This window comes from Scophthalmus maximus, chromosome 11, assembly GCF_022379125.1.
Source record: "Scophthalmus maximus strain ysfricsl-2021 chromosome 11, ASM2237912v1, whole genome shotgun sequence".
Lineage (NCBI taxonomy): Eukaryota > Metazoa > Chordata > Actinopteri > Pleuronectiformes > Scophthalmidae > Scophthalmus > Scophthalmus maximus.
Genome location: NC_061525.1, coordinates 13,522,654 through 13,539,591, shown reverse-complemented (window position 1 = coordinate 13,539,591; position 16,938 = coordinate 13,522,654). Strand labels below are relative to the sequence as shown.

The following is a 16,938-nucleotide window of genomic DNA, read 5'->3' as shown; positions in this document are numbered from 1 at the left end:
TACATCTTTACAACTTTTATATATATAAGTAGATTTTATTTTAAAATATCAGTTTTTACTAAATAATGCAGTTTTACAGCATTATATCTGTATTTATTCACATGGTTATTTAATGTGTAATGCATTCAGTAGCTCGATTCTGAGCCCTTGCAACCTCCATACAGGCCCTTAAAAATATTAATGCATGAACAGAAGCACCGGATCACAACACTAGAGGGCGATGTGCTGCAATGAAATACAATCCAGGCTGACAGTGGAGTTCATTGAATTTAATGTTACAAGGTAACAAATTATATTTTTCCATAATTATTTAATCAAAACACTGTTCATATATACATTACATCATACTCATAGTCGCTCACACACTCTCACACTGTTATCACAGCACATGGAAACTGCCATTCATAGAGTATACTCACATACTTTATATCATTCACATAGAGTTTTAAATTGGGATTTACAAGCAGCTCTTTGAGGCTATAATGCATGTTTTTTTTATACTGTGTCACTAATTCAGGAGCTCTACTTCCTGTTAATCATACAATTTGAATACATTTGTGTGTACATGTGCAATTGTGCGCGTCTTCGCAGAGTTCATCCGTCCTTTGTCGACACATGTCCCACCTGCTTTCTGTTGTCTCAGGCTTGCTGCACCTGTACCACCATCGCTCTCTGTCCATCTACTTGCCATTCTTCTGTTTCTTCTGTTGGAACTTCCTGAAATGGGTCTGGATGGTAGCAGCGGCCTTCTCAACTTCAACGGGGCTGAGTGGAGGAACAGCGTGAGCAGTCCCATTGCTGGCGTTGGAGTCTGAGCACGACAGGACACATGGGATAGCCAGAGAGGTAGAGGCAATAGCCATGGAGACATAGTCTGTAGCAGTGATTGAGTTCAAACACATAGTTTACGTTTAACACTTTGATTTAAATCAAACCCTACTGTTAACTTTACGATGATAATGTATATTCTGGCAGAACAATAGCCAGAATCAAAATAATGAAGACTATTACTTACTCTTTCTATACACGCCTATGCTGTTCCTCCTGAGGCCTTCAAACTGTAAACAAAATAGAATAACTGGGTGAGAAGACACATTCAAACGGTTACACTCACACTCTGACGCACACGGGGGAGGGCGGAAATGAGTCAGTGGGGAGGATTGTGAACAAGATGCATCAGATATCGGTCAGGTATGATAATTATCAATACCACAATGTTATCTCAACTTATCCTAACTCGGCAGAAACATTGCTCACATACATACATACATACATATAGATGCAAACAGATAGTCACACAGGCACAACTCAAATGTACAAAATGTGCTGTGCTTCAGGAATGAGTGTGTCATGTGCTGTTCATCTGTGATGGCCTGTGAGTGTCCTTTCTGTCGATCTACAGTTAGAATAATGACCTCAATCACAAATCCTCTTGATCGGGATTTACAGCTCAAGCAGTGCAGCTGCAGGGGAGCCACAGGCAGAGGGCTGGTCTGACTTAGCCTGCTCATGCGTCATGGTTTGGCTGTGTGCCTGCGTTCAGTCCCACACACCAGCTCCATGACCTCAGTGAGGTCTGCTCTTTCCTTTTACCAGAGACGCAAAGGTGAATTTAAACTGTCTAAGCTGCATAACACGTTACTTCATTTGGCCTGTTTTACCTATTTTGTTTGTTTGTTTATTTACCTGCTTCATCTGTATAAAAGTCTACGCGAGAGGACTGAAATGTGCTTCCATAGTAAAAGACTGAGGAATGAGTAAACATGCAGCTGTGGACAGTGTAAAATGATTTATTGATTTAATGAGTGATGATATTCACTGAGGGCCAAAAGGTCATTGTTAACTAAGCCTGATGCAAAACTCAACTTTATGTCACCATGTTATTTTATGTGGCTCATACTGTTTAGGTTCAAAGGCAACAAAAGTCTCTCTTATAAATCATATTCCTTTGCTTTTCTTTTGCAGTCCTCCTAGGAGACACCATAAGCAAGCGCGGAACATGTGACCAGCTTATATGCTCACATGCTTAGTCAAGTTTGACTGCTGAACTTTCCACATGCTCTGTCTGACCATTAGATAACGGAAGATAAGAAAAGCTGATTTATGAGTAAAAATTCCAGCTCCACAGGCCGGGGAATCCAATGAAGAAAACAAGTTTCCTCAAGAACTGTTGCATCAATGTTCTTATGAAAAAAAAAGGAACCATTTAAAATGTGAGTAGACCACAGCAGAGCTTCTCAATGTCCAGAAGAGGGAATGTGCAGAGGTCAGAATGGGTTTTTGCATTGTATTAGCTTTAAGGAATCCATCGCTGAGGTACAGATCTCATTACAACTAACCTCCTCTGCTTTGCTGCTCCTCCTACTGTGTGACACTGAGTGAACCTGCCAGGGCAAAGGCTGGGACACCATGTACGGCAGGGGGTCCTCTTCTCGTGCAAACCGTACCCCTATCTGAAAGAGAACAGGAGAATGTGAGGGCCAGACGGTGAATCATAAGCAACCTCATCATTGTAGGTGTAAAGTCATCATCATTTTTGAATATACAGTATCTCTCTCGCACCTCTTAGGTTTACTAATCCTATAGATGTTACATAATATGCAGAGAGGAATAAGAGAAATTTAAATTGTAGATTAAAAGTTAAGTTAAACATGACTTTAACTATCTTTTTCTGTTCAAGTAAACCTGCTTTATATTTCTCCACAACAACCTGTTTTATAATTAATTTAATCACATCTTTTCGCCGTCCATATACTGCATTTCATACAACTGGCTGACAAAAGGTTGGGGTAGAAACACTGAGCACTTTGTTCACCAGTATGTTTCCTACCAACATTCAAAACATTCAGAATAATAATTATAAAGAATGCTTTAATATCAAAAGAAATTTCAAAGAAAACAGGACTTAAGTATAACATAGTTAATAAATGTGAGGTACAATTTCCCCAAAAATAATCAAAAGATTTCTTAGTGCCATTCCTATTTCACTTCCATCTGTCCTTTCAATCATCTTACCGATTCTACGACTTTGACCATCATGTACATGGCTGTTAGCATGGTGATCAACATCTTGTCCACTGTTCCTTCGGTTTCTCTATTAATCCTTAGTGTTAGCCTCGTGTTCAGATGCTTTCCTCAGTCCCGCTGATGGAAAGACAGCAACAGCAATCAAGAAATGCAACAAAGTGCTGCCCAGGGGAAGGAAAATGGCACACAGTGCTGAGCATGTCCACCCACAGGGGTTTCTCAGGTACACACAGTCACACACACTCACAAACATGCCCACATGCATACACACACTTCTCACAGTCTCTGACACACGAGGGTAAGGCTGCTAAAGAGCTTTGCAGGACGGAAATAGAGAAGCAGTAATCTTTTTCTCAGCACAACACTTATCCCTCAGGTGTGCTTCCACTTTTCCAGCAGCTGTGACAGAAAAGGCTTTATTTGTTTTTAAAAAAAAATTTAAAAAGTATATGCTTTCTATGAATACAAGTTAGCATCACTGTGCCAACAATCTATGATAATCAGACAGTCAAATATCTAAGAGGTCATCGGTTTGTGTGCGTCATTGTCTGACGCTTTGGTGAATAGACTTCACCAATACATTGCACTGTGAGTGGTTGACGCTGCCTACTGTTATCAAGTCTCAGTATCGAGATCGCAATCGGAAGATTTTTTACGTAATGTCATTTGTTAAATCATGTCTACTTGTTTCTCAATGTGTGCTGTGATTCCGAGTGCGTATGACTGATGTTCATTTTGTACATGTGGGATTAGATAGAAGCGCAGGAATGTGTCTTATCAGGGGACGACAGGTATAAGAGCTCCCCTGACAGACACATAAACAAAGCCTCCTGGTTACAGATAAAGTGTGGAGGATATTTTCTTTAAGCAAGCAATTGAATGACGAGAAAATACAGTAGGTAAGAACCTTATGATTTGAATAAAAAAATATTTCAAGCAACACTGTTGGGCAATATTTCATGACTATGTTTAAGCTGTGAATGGGTAAAATATAGACACAGTCACATTTCTATCAGTGTGGTGTTTAATCTTTCTGACAGCTGAGCTCAGGAGAGGTCATGAATCAAGTGTTATTGTTGTAAAAACGCATAATGGAACAGGGAGGAGAGTCTTGTTTCAGTGAAATAATTCAGGTCAAATCAGCCCTTGCAGGGCCTTTTTACTGTTGTGTTTCCTTGTATATGCCAGTAATGTTTGTGTACCAAATTTTAATCACAGGGTTCCAGTCAACTCTCCACAAATGTAAACTTCATTCTGAGACAAGAGACGCTCAGCTGGATTTGCCATGTCAGTAAAGCTTTCTAAGAGGCTGAGCAGCAAGAAAAAAAGTAGGTTTCTTTTATTATTATTTTTGTTGATTTTGCCGTTGTTCGGGGATCGTGGCATCGTAGAAATGTGTTTTGTTTGAAAAACAAATTCAACTTTCCTGAATATGCTGTGGGTATTATATTGATATTCTGAAAATGACTAATGTTTATAAAGAAAATGTAGATGTCTATTTTTTTCTTCTGCTATTTTGATTATCAGGTGGGCAATTCTGCAGATAAATTTGTGGCACCTTGTAGAGTTGCTGCTGCAGCAACTCAAGCCAACACAGACAGTAATACCCTGAAAAGTGTGTCTGTGTTTACCCCAAACCTCACCTAATCAAAATATAAGTTTACCAGCCTGTGTTATTTGGCTAATAATGCTTAATGCATGCTCAACAACGCTCACACATGACCAAATCATTTAGTCGTGTGTCTTGTAGAAGGTCTGTACACACTATTAGGTCTGTACACACTATTAGGAAAAGCCGATTCAATGTGGGCTGACCAATATAAATACCCACTTTGAGTGCTCTGGCTTTGAAAGCAAAATTACATACAAACCTGCTGGTCAGGAGGGATGTACTTTGTTAAAAACACATTACTGAATGTTTTTATGTGTTTAGTCACTAATGATTATAAGGTTGGCGACAGCAGGTGTAAGGTTTGTGGCACCATGGGATGGTCTGCTTAAGAGAAACTCTGCTATTTTATTTGTAGTGTAGCTGAGACCCTGAGCTCAATGTTATGGCTCAATAGCTACAAAGTACTATTTTTGTAGAAAAAAGATTAATAGCAGCTGTTAATGGTCTCCATTATACCATATTTAGCAGTTTATATATAACAATATACAATTCAATATTAACAGTTTGAATTATTTGGAGACATTTTCAACTACTTCTTTAAAACACAAATCTGTGTTACTCTTTATTGAAATTAATCTGAGGCAACAGTTGCAAACTACCTAAGGGGACATTAATGATCAGTAGAAATGTATATGTGTATATGTATATTGTAATGTATATTGATGATATGTGTGTGTGTGTGTGTGTGTGTGTGTGTGTGTGTGTGTGTGTGTGTGTGTGTGTGTGTGTGTGTGTGTGTATGTGTGTGTGTGTGTGTGCGTAGTATATATGTATACCGGAACGATTTCACAATTTCAAGACAAATTTAAGCCAAACTTAAGATATTCGATTGTTTTTCCCCCTTGATCAAATAAAATGTCATCATACTTGAATTGAATTTCTTCATCATCATATTAACACATAAGATTAAAACTGTGGCTAATGCACCTCTTAAATGGTTGTCTTATTTTCAAACCAGAACCTCCAAAAGACAATGCCCAAGCAGAAGTTCTATATAACCTGGGCCTTGATGCCTTCTGGAATGCACCACTGGACCCAGCATCTCTGTTGGACATAAGCACTTGGACCCTGGAGAACCAAGCTCCTATAGAGCCCAAAGATCTACCAAATTCTTTCCTCAGACGACTTTGGCTACTTAGTCCAGATGCAAGAAGTCCTTCCTGCAGATCTCCAAGTGATGTTCTGACTAATCTCAACAAATCATCCGAAGTAATCAATGGTTTTGGGGAAGAAAGTGAGTGTGTCATCAACCCCCTTGATCTAGTTACAGCTGTCTTTATGTCTGCCAACACCTTCCTTCAGCAGGAGATGGCTATGCACATGGTGCAGTGCCAGTTTGCTCTGCCCCTGGTCCTTCCAAGTACAGATCCAGCAGAACCTAGTTGCTTTCTTCTTTGGCCTTTGAGAGGTGTTGTGAGCCAATGGACATCTCACATTCTGGAAGAAATCAGGAAGGTTCAAGAGGGGAGTTTGGCAAGTACATACATGCCGATGGTTTCTTGTGTGAAGCTTGGTCACTGTGGTGTCTCCAAGTCACAGGTGCTCAACCACATTATAAATGGACTCAAACCTTGCAATGAAACATTTCTACACCGGGGAATGGATGGAGGACAGCTGCCTCGAAGACTCGCCAATGGCCTGGTAGAGATTGGATGGTATCTACCCACTGGAGACACTGCCAGAGATCATTTCCCTGTCCCTGTGGTCATCTCTAACCTACGTGGTGATGCAGGAACACATGAGAAATGCCTTAGCCTTCTATGCCAAGCTTCTTCAGCTGTGATTGTTTTCTGTGGGAATCTTAGGGAGAAAGAAAAACAAATTCTTGCTTCTTGCAAAGACAAGGCATGCAAGCTCATACTGATTGATGTTTCAGACACTGAGAAAAATGAGAACAGTGTTGTTGGGTTTGTTGGTTTGAACCTTGAAGAAGACATGGGACTACCTGAAGGGTCAGTGCTACAAGGGAAAGATTTGAGTGAGGAGGAACTGGCTAATAGGCTGTGTGACACCATGAAAGATCTGTTACCAGATAAATTGAAACTTGTTACACTGGAGGAAGCAGCAAAGTTAGCAGTTGAGCTAGGCCTTAATGTGGATGAAGGGACAGTCTGTAAAAAGGCAATGGCCACCGTGGAGAAAGTATTAAAAGGATTGGATGAGGGATCTGCTCAATTCAGGGAGAAACAGCTTCCTTTACAGGGGCCTTGGTGGAGCAAACTGGCAGAAATAGAAAAGGATGAGATTAAACAGAGAAAAGAAGGAAAAGAAATTGACCCCCAATTGCAAAAGGAAAAGAAAGACGTCTTGGTCGAGTTGAGGAGCTACAAAATGACCCCAGCCATGAAGAATTTCACTCATGCACTATTCACAACAGACAAAGTGGAGAGGAGTTATTTCATTAATTGGATGAAACTGAGGCTTCAGTTGAAGCAAACTGAAAAACAAAACAGTCGACAAGATGTATTCACAAATCTGCAGACAGAAAAAAATGGCCCGCCTGAATATTGTGATGTGAAAAATGGAGCCAATGATGATCTGGAGGACAGTGATAGTTTCTGCACAGATTTAACATTTGAAGAGGAGCCTGTAGATGCTGAACTGCAAGTTTCTGACCAACATCGTGACAATGGGCAAGAGATGGATCATATTTTTCACAAGTCTACATGCAGTGAGGATATAGAGCCACAGTCCCAACATGATCCAGTCATTGAGCTACAGTTATATATGATGTCAAATGAACGCGAAATTCAACATGAAGAAATAACTGAAAACAATGTCTCAAATGGACAAAATGGAACCTTGAGCTGCCAAGAAAGACAGCAATATGAAGCAGATTCAACTTTTTCTACCAAACAACGAATGTGCCCAGATGATTCCATTGAACCTCGGGTAGCCATTAGTTCTCAGCCTTTTGAACCTGAACCATCCGCGCTGGGGCTTGAGCATTTTTTGCGTGAGATGGGCCTAATTTTTGAGCTAACACAAATCAGACCCGGCAGTGGGAGCCAGAATGTGTTGCGTCTTCCCAGCTTAGCTGCCGACCTGCTTCTTTACGGGGTTCCACTTGAACTAATGGATGGAGATGCCTCTAATATTCCCATCCGCTGGTTGGGCTGTGTTTTTGCAGAGCTCAAACGACGCCTTCCTCACAAACAATGCAAGACCAGAGTGCTGACAAACCTTGGAGTACATCATGCAAGGAACGCTAAGGTTCTTTCTGCATTATTTGGGGTAAAATTCCCTGAAGGAGGCAAAAGAACCACAAGAGGTGTGTACATGGTTGCTCTTTGCCTACCTGATACCCTTCGAAAGGACATGGAGTGTGATTTTCTGTTGTTAATTGATGTGGAAGGTCTCTGCTCAATCTCTCAAGACAACAAAATTAATACTCAGATCCAAGACAATGAGATGGCCACTGTTGCAACAGGGTTGAGCAATGTTTTAATGCAAAATATCTCTTCCCCTGCAAGTTCTGAGTTTGAAAAGGACTTCACTGTCATAGTCAATGCTCTTCTACGCATAAAAGAATGGGGATCCATGCCAAATTGCCAACTTCTGATCCAGGATGAAGGAATAGACAGCTTATTACAAGCCTCACAGTTGAGGCGTGTTTCTGAGATGCTTCAAACTGAGATTTGGGACAGAGGAACTAACAATGCTTATAAGCAAAATACTAAGACCACAAGCTGTATCACTTGTGTAAAGGGGCCTTGGTCCAATTCATCCCTTTCTAAACCAGTTGATACAAAGTTTAGCGAGGCTGTGTTAATGCTTAAGAAAAACCTGTTTGGGGCATTGAAGCAATGTGCAGCTAGGTCGGCAGCCACAACTCTGCCAGAATTTATGATCCGTTTGTGTGCAATTTGGGATGCGATAAGAGAAGAATCCTTCTCTGTTGGTATGCAAAATACTGAAATAGCTTTAGCATTCTCTATGTTGTGCACAGAGCTTTCCCAGTGGGAGGCTAGTTTCCTGGAGAACATGGAAAGCTGGCTTTTGGGGGCAGGAAAGAAAATATTTGCCACAAAGGAAAAGGCTTTAGATGCAGCAATTCAGAAGAACCTTCTAATTGAATTGAAGGATGAAGCCAGAGAGGAGGTCAAAACAGAGGTGGACAAACTCAAGTCAAAAGTAGAGGCTCATTTGATGAAAGATGACCTTTTCAAAGAGAGAACTGAAACAGTCAAGCCAATCCTAATGAGCAAAATGGATGACCTCCGAGAGCGAGTAACTGAAGAGACAATACAAAGGTTGGCGACACTCAATGAAAACCATTGTTCGTCCATACAGCTGCAAAAATTTGAGACCTTACTGGAAACAGAACAAGAGTCCAAGCTACACGCACTGGTAGAGAACAGCAAATCAACAAAAGTTCTCCTTCAAGATGAACAACTAGAAGAGGAGTTCGAGGGTGTGTGGAGTAAGACGTTGTCCACCTTTGACTTCAGGCCTTCAGAGACGGATGATATAACTGTAAGAGTCACAGATATTCTGAAACAGAATTTAATCAGGCGTGGTCTCCAGAAACACATAAAAAAAATCAGCCAAAAACTGACATCTAACTTCCAGGTTTATGATGAGCACTTTGGATACCGCAGCAGATTAAAGCACATGTTTGAGGACAACAATAGACTACAGAGGTTAGAAGCTCAACAGCTAGCATGCAGTGTAAGTGAAGAGTACCATCAGTCTGTTGCAGATAAATCTAACTTACCGGCAGATTTCTCTGACAGTTACATTACAGAAATGTTAGAAAATGTTGAAAAAGCTTTGAAGGACAAATCAATGGAAATCAAATCAGCTTTTGAAGTGGATCTTAAAGTGTATCTCTGTAGCTCAGCATGCCAAGACTTCCAAAAACTACATGATCGCTTTGCCAAGGACAGAGAGCTTTTGACATTTATCACTGCAACCAAGAATACATACTTGGCAAAGTTTATCTACCAGTTCAGGAAGAGTGACCAATGTCAGAGGGTGGCCCAAGCATTCACCTCAATGGTCATCAAACCTACAGTTTTGGACTATATCTATAGACCACTGGGGAAGTGTATTGTAGATGAAATTCAAGGTAAAGAACAGCAGTATCAGTCCTCACATTCCTTCAACCGAAGCTTGCTTGAAGAGCTGATGAAGGAAGACCGCTTTGAAAGCTTTCTTGAATACTTGCTTTCCTATGACAGCTTCAGACTGAGGAAGATCCAGGAGACAGTGGTGTCTCACCTCTCTAAATCAACCAACTTGGAAAAATGGAGGCAACAGAGACTTGGAGAAATCATAGGAAAGATTGCAGCAGCAGTGAGCGAAACAGCAGAAGGTACAAATGGAGTGCTGAGTGATACAAAGCCACTGCTGGAGAGAGTGTGCCTCATTTTAGAGAGTGATGGAGATGTGGATGTCACCAGGGCCTCTCTAGATGGACCTTTCTTCAGTATCACCACAGAATGGGATTGTTTGGTCACATGTCTAATGGAGTTATTGGCTGCAATGCGGTTGGAGCTTGCCAAGGAGTTCTCCCAAAATGTGGATATCACTGAACTTCTTCATTGCCTTCCAATTCAGCCCCAACACTTCCTCTTGAACAAAGTGAGAGGCTGTGACAAGCAATGTCCCTTCTGCAGAGCCCCCTGCGAGGCGGAGGGAATCGGGCATGAGGTTCATCGTGCTCTGCTCCACAGGCCCAAAGACATGTTGCCTTATGACTTGTGTTCTGTGTCCAGTTGCCCTGAAAGTATGATCCAGGGTAACACTGCCCAGAACAAGGACACACAGAATACATATGTGGCATGCAGGGACCTCCAGTCCTTCCACCCAGACCGGAACATATACACTGAGGAGCTGGCGAGCCAGATGTCCAGTGCTTACTGGAGGTACTGTGTGTTTTACTTTAATATAAACATGGTAAATGTTTCTGTCTCATAATCTGTATGTTATAGACAAGTATATATATCCTGTATGAAATGAGCTAAAAATACTTTAATTTGCAGATATGTCTTGGTGAGATACAATGAGAAGTTTGCAAAGGAATATAAGAAGAAGCCAGCAAAGATTCCTGAGGAATGGAAGAAGATCACTGCAGAGGAGGCTTTAGACAGTCTGAAGGAAGCATTCCTCGCTAAACAGTGCTGATGTAAGGACTGCCCTGTGCCGTGTGCCATCTTTATCAAAATCCACAAAACATTTTGTTGATAAAGTTCAGGTTTGATCGTGGTTTGGGGATTTGCTGTTCTCTACCAGTCCTCTACCAGGGCGTGTATCTTTATCATAATACATGTCATTTTTGTTTTAGAATTTCAGGTTTGATCTTGGTTAAAATTAGTCTGACATTTAATATCACAGCGGGTTCTAATGAGATTTAATTTTCCTGCAGATTGCCCTTTTAAAATATTCTATCTGTATTTAAAATCTATCTTTCTTGCCAACAAAGCTAAGAAAGCAATGGATGATAACCCAGAAGTGCACAACATGGGAATGTATTACAAGTTTTTGAAATATTGTAATGGTAGCGTGTAAAATTACAACCGTGTATACGTCTCTGCAGCACTTTGTAACATCAGCACACTGTAGCTCTACTCCTATGAGCACAGATAGGATCATATAATGTGCTTCATCAACATTACTGCTCTCCACTGTGGATTTTTGCACCAACATTTGAGTATGAATGAATGAGTGTAAATGAAGAAGAGGGAAAACTCAAATAGTGAAATCCACAAGAGGGCAATGTAGGATGGTGGAATCTCTGATGGCTCAAAGCTAAAGTATAAGAACAGGGATCATTGGTTGGCATCTTCATGTTGAACCCGACTTGTTATTCCTCACTATAATACATTCATCAATCTTTCCATTTACTTGTTTATCTGTACATCTATACCACTTGCAGATAGTCTCTTATGTAATGACTGGTTGCTTTTTAAAGCTTTGACTTCAGCATGTAGTCACTAAAATTTGAGCTGTTGCATCATGATCCATCATTTCATTCGTACCAATGTGTTTCTTCATTGTTAAATATATTGACCAAAAGTATGTTAGTTCATGCACAAAATATTAAATCCATCTAATGCTATATGTTTTGCCTTACTTTGATAAACAAACGTAGTAGTTACTTGATGTGTTCACATTCAAACAGCAAAATAGATAGAATATTCCTCTTGGCAGATATTTATATAAACAGTAACTCGACCGACAGATCATCTTCAGACTTCTCAATCTGACAGCAGAGGTCACTTGTGGTTTTTAGCTTGGATTCTGGTCAACCTTGTGACCACAAGGATCTCAGGGTATGAAGGCTACATGCCCCAAGTAACTTTGTTTTCACCACTGTGATTCATGCAAAAGGTCACAGGGTGTCTACATTTCAATTTGTCTTTACACCACATACATTTTATTACATTTTGAGCTGTACAGTACAATTGCCAATAGAAGTGGATTCTATTTTCTTCCCAGTAGGCTTGGTAGACAAACCTTCCTGGGGAAAACCTGGTCTGATGAGGAGATTTGGCATCCAGGTCCCTTTGGATCTAATATCTTGAAATCTGGTTAACCTTGACAACCCAGATTTGAGACCAGGAGGCAAAGTTGCAGTCTTTCACACTTTACTGCGTTTCTATTAGAGCAGTCAAAATTCCAACTCCACCACAATCATCAAGAGTGAATCAAGAGTTCACTTTCTAAAGGTCACTTGAATTTCAAAAACACCCTGTTTTGTTTCTTGGCAGGTTGGCAGTGGCAATGACAGCAGCAAAGCTTTTTGGGGGGTAATTTTACTCAATTGTATTTCAAATGGGAGTTAGTTGTCACTTGATATGCAGTTTGCAATATGTTTCAGCTTTGAATCTCTTCAGGTAAGCTCAGGCTAAAAGGGAGAAGTACCAAATATCACCATGACATAAAGATACACATCTTCATCTATTCAGTAAATACAGCTGCTTCTGCATTGCTGGCAACTCCCGTGACTTATATACAATGTTATTGCCTCACACATACAAATAGAGACATGATGTACGCAAACATACTGTAAAATGGAGGTGAAATAGAGTTTACTCTATACAGACCACATAACATCTTTTCTCTGTCTAATCCATAACTCTGAAATACTGTAGTCTGCCATTCTGACACCAGAAAATTGGTAAAAAACAAAACATCAACATCAGGCACAGCTTTTTTTGAGGGGGGTTTTTAAGGTGTTTTTAGCCCTGACAGATTTTCACCCCTGACTCATTGCAAGCAGCCAGCCAACAACTGTCACCAACCACTGTCTGTGATACACAGCTTTAATCTTTTTGGTCTTGTGTGAGGGAGTGAACAGTCTGATTACACAAGTGTCTGTCAACCTGAGGACACAGCTGCAAGTTCTCAGTGCCTGCCAGTTGATTTTCATAACAAACTGAAATGACGGGAAAACACCAGCTTCCTAAAAAGAAGAACTGCATATTTTCTGGGGAAAGTTCTCTGCATCAATGTAGTGGGGGTTGTTGTGGGAGTTAGGGTTAAGGAAATAACTACAAAGTAAAACAGGAAATAATAAGTCCAAACAAGTCCACACAGCCCAAATTCAAAGTCCAAACCAAAACTTTTAAAAGGCCCTATGAAAGAGTTCAAAAGGTCAAAAAGTAATTCTAGTCTTAAGCAGGGCAGATCATGACATAAGACAATTTGTTTAGTAAAGGGGCAAAATAAACATTTCTGTACTGTACATATCAACAAGATATACTGCATTTGCTTTAATAAGCAAAAATCAATAGACAGTCAGATAGAGGATCCATGTTGTCCATATCCTATCTGTCGAACATGGATGCTTTCCACAATTTCTAGCAGTGAGACATACATTTTATAGGTAAGGACACAGATACAATATCTGCAATGTCAGATTATCTCAAATTGAAAAATGGCAGAGAACTTGTGTTGGCTGCTATGCCAGGGCCATAGGCAGTAACAACCCCTTCCAATACGGGCAATATGATAAGACGTTTCTTTGCTGAGGCCTTGAGTCCTGTAAATCCGAGATGTCCCAACCGACCGTTGATATGCCAGGCAAGAACAAATAGCGGCAAATTGTGCCTGAGCTAACAAAAATGTGAAACCATAATAGTTCTCAAACACAAAATATCTGTCTCCTCCCTGCCTTTTGAAATATTAACGCAGGTGTTGTTCAGCACACTGAGCGTGGTTTCATACCTGAAAAAAACGCAAGCCATTTAAATCACAGCGCAACCTCTGAAAGTGTCTACTATTTAGAGATAGAAAAAAAAACTTTTGCAGTTGTCGCTTAGTTTTTGCTGCTCTTGCAATATTTGCTGTCACCACGCAAATGGAGCAGCCATTTTGCTTCATCTTTTGTTTCTATAAACATATGCTCTCACACACTCTGTTTTGTCTGCACTGTCTTCTTATTTTCAATCAAGTCTCCTGAATACATACCCTGAACTATGATCGCTAAAAGCACTTTTTCATACTTTTTGCTAAAATCGAGAGTATCCTAGTTTGATACACTAAAAGCACCAACCCTCTGCTTTCACACTAAATACGGATCCCCTTCACATGGTCACCTCAGTTCTCTCTCTGCCTCATCTCTTCCTTGCTTCCATCTATTCAGCATTTCCTCACTGGAGGGTGGCTCATACAAAGAAGGGTCGAAAAGTCTGAGAGCACGAAAGTGGTCCACTGTACATACATATGGAGGTCAGAGCCAAGATGGGGTGTGAAGTCAAGCTAATCTACCAGGACTGTTAGTTGCTTAAGGTGTCCTTAAGGGGCACTGAGCTGAGTCCACACTTAACAGACTGTGACATTTAGTGAGGCACACATGCTGTGCTGCTCCACCCTCAAAACATTCATTTCAGTTGTAATCAAAATCAAAAATTCAACACACTGTGAAATAATCCGTTTTTTATTGTAAATTTAAAATAGAGTAGGAATAAGCAGCAGACGAAGTCAGATCATAGTACATGAGGTACTGTAAGTACTGTACATTAAACTCTACTGCCTAAGCTTCTCAAATTCATTGTATTGTTAAAGAAAAAAGAGATGTTTCCTTTTAAACATCTCAGGTGCTTCTTTGGAATAACTACTCTAGGCCCAAAGGAGTAACACTATTCAATATATAATAGAAAGGCTTTGATTTTAGAAGTCCAACAGACTAAATATTTGTGAATCAGAACTTTGTTCAAAGCTGTGGACGCAGCATCTAAAAAATTAGCTGAACCTAAGTATAAAACTCCATAAAGCCAACAGGAGCTGCAGAATCAGATGATGGTTGTAAAATATTGATTATAGATGTATAAGATAATATCCGAATAATTAAAGAGTGAATTTGAAAACCATAAATGACAGGTGCAGGAGTGGTTGATAGCTGCACATTTTGAATCAGAATTTCCTAAAGCCCAAATCCAATTATTATCAGGATTAAAGTTCAATACACACACAGGCACTTGCATGCATACACACTCTCAAACATCTATAGATATATATAATTAATAAACCTTTACAAATAAGACATAGAAGTAATTTCACAGTTGAGCGACCAATTACAGAGATAGCTGTGACACACCAATAACAAGGTTTAATAAATGTCAACTGGGCCTCAATGACTGAATGCTAAAATCTTTTGCTTATATCAGGGACCATAATTATAATTCAGTCCAGGGGGAAAGTCATTAAAATGTTTACAGACATAAATCAAATGGAATGGAAGGGGATTGAAGACAAGACGTAGAGTTGGTTTAAGGATAAAATGTTTGACCATTTTATGGTTGTCAAATGTGCACTTTTATGCACTTTTGACAATTTTTGCCATTCATCATCAAGACCTGCTGCTGAAAATCTCTTGAATGCCCCTTCCTTTTCAATCCTCTTTTTTTCACAGTAGCTAGAGAAACCAATAAAAACCTTTAATTTTCTTACAGGCTCTTACAGGTATAGATTTCCTTTGAAATAGCAATCCACATCTTCAGCCTTTTCTCAGGTTTGCAAGGATTCTATTGAGTGGTCCGTCTCGTATTGAATTGCTCCCCCACCAACTGATGTGTTGTGAAACAGGTGAAAAGAATCTGCGGAGGAAATTTCTGAGCTCAAGTGTGAGATCATCGCCATTATGTGTTCAGTGTTCAACAATGATGGTGCTAAGAAGCAGCCTTTATCAGAGTGTGAGAGTGAGAGAGAGAGAGAAAGAGAGAGAGACAGAGAGAGAGAGAGAGAGAGACAGAGAGAGAGAGAGAGAGAGAGAGAGTGTGTGTGTGTGTGTGTGTGTGTGTGTGAGAGAGAGTGAGAGAAAGAAAGAAAGAGAGAGAGAGGTGCAGGTATAGCTGATAGTTGAAAAACAATCTCAACACTAGGGGGTAATAAATTCCCACACTGCTGACCCAATGTACCCAGGGATCTGCCTCAGGGTATGATTGTGGGCTAATCAAACTAGCTTAACCTTTACCACAGATGTAAAAATTCAATCATGATTTGACCCAATCGTCATGTGACACATGGAAGACTATGAAATGCAGCAATGCCCTTACTTAGCATAGAATAATAATAATAACAATGATTTACATATGTTAAAGTATTTAATTTGAAATATAACATGAGTTTGTTGCAATAGCATAGTAATAACAGGTCAACAGGCTGCCAGTATGTGAGGTTGGGGTATCGCGATTTAATCATCTTGAATGGCAGTATGAGAACATGGATGTTTGCGTCGCGGTTTTCGGTCTTCAGACTAGAACAGTGCAAGGGTAAATTGGTAGGATGGTGACAATACAATAGATTATAGCACTGTGGTTATTTTTAATACTGAAAAATAAGCTTTTGTGCTTAGAGGTGATTTATATAATAACATTTCTGTTATTAATTGGTAAGTAATGCAGGTGTATTTCAGCCGACGTCTTGCTCACTTGTATGCACCCTGCCCATTCGGGTGTGCATCTGTAATTTAAAAGAATATAAAATCCTTTTATGCTGCAACAGGTGGATATTCTCTTCTTTCTTCTCTCCCTGGAGACAAAACAGTAAATATGATTTATACGGTTACTCGTTTTCTCCCTCATTCCTTGGAGACTGCAGGAAATCGAGATTTTCAAACACCAAATAAAGCACAAGAGAATGGGTTACCCTCGCTCTGCAGGGCGGGTAGCACAGGTGCAGCAAGCAAAAGTGTTTTTTGTGTACACATGTGAAGGGTGAAAGTGTGTTAATGCAGACAACATAAAGAAGAATGGGTAGGAGGAGGCACAGCTTGTGAGGAATTGAGGGAA

General features: G+C 40.1%; 2 protein-coding genes across 5 annotated transcripts; one reads left to right on the top strand and one right to left on the bottom strand.

The window, feature by feature from the left end:
• Positions 1–254: 254 nt before the first annotated feature.
• Positions 255–3,327, bottom strand: LOC118299680. Of its 2 annotated transcripts, none has more exons than XM_035623597.2 (4): positions 3,016–3,327; positions 2,340–2,453; positions 1,016–1,058; positions 255–874 (listed from the first exon to the last, which is right to left on the bottom strand). In XM_035623597.2, the coding sequence occupies exons 1-4, from the start codon at positions 3,067–3,069 to the stop codon at positions 681–683; spliced, it is 405 nt and encodes a 134-aa protein (XP_035479490.1). In that variant the 5' UTR covers positions 3,070–3,327; the 3' UTR covers positions 255–680. The 2 variants fall into 2 exon arrangements, with proteins under 2 accessions (XP_035479490.1, XP_035479491.1); XM_035623598.2 differs by having other exon boundaries at positions 255–811; positions 3,016–3,322.
• On the top strand, positions 2,370–11,762 carry si:dkey-202l22.6 (interferon-induced very large GTPase 1). Of its 3 annotated transcripts, XM_047335799.1 has the most exons (5): positions 2,370–2,512; positions 3,109–3,250; positions 4,246–4,355; positions 5,658–10,569; positions 10,687–11,762. In XM_047335799.1, exons 3-5 carry the CDS (start codon positions 4,313–4,315, stop codon positions 10,826–10,828), a joined length of 5,097 nt encoding a protein of 1,698 aa, XP_047191755.1. In that variant the 5' UTR covers positions 2,370–2,512; positions 3,109–3,250; positions 4,246–4,312; the 3' UTR covers positions 10,829–11,762. The 3 variants fall into 3 exon arrangements, with proteins under 3 accessions (XP_047191755.1, XP_047191753.1, XP_047191754.1); XM_047335797.1 differs by lacking the exons at positions 2,370–2,512; positions 3,109–3,250 and adding an exon at positions 3,839–3,926; XM_047335798.1 differs by lacking the exons at positions 2,370–2,512; positions 3,109–3,250 and adding an exon at positions 3,846–3,922.
• The last annotated feature ends 5,176 nt before the right edge of the window (positions 11,763–16,938 follow it).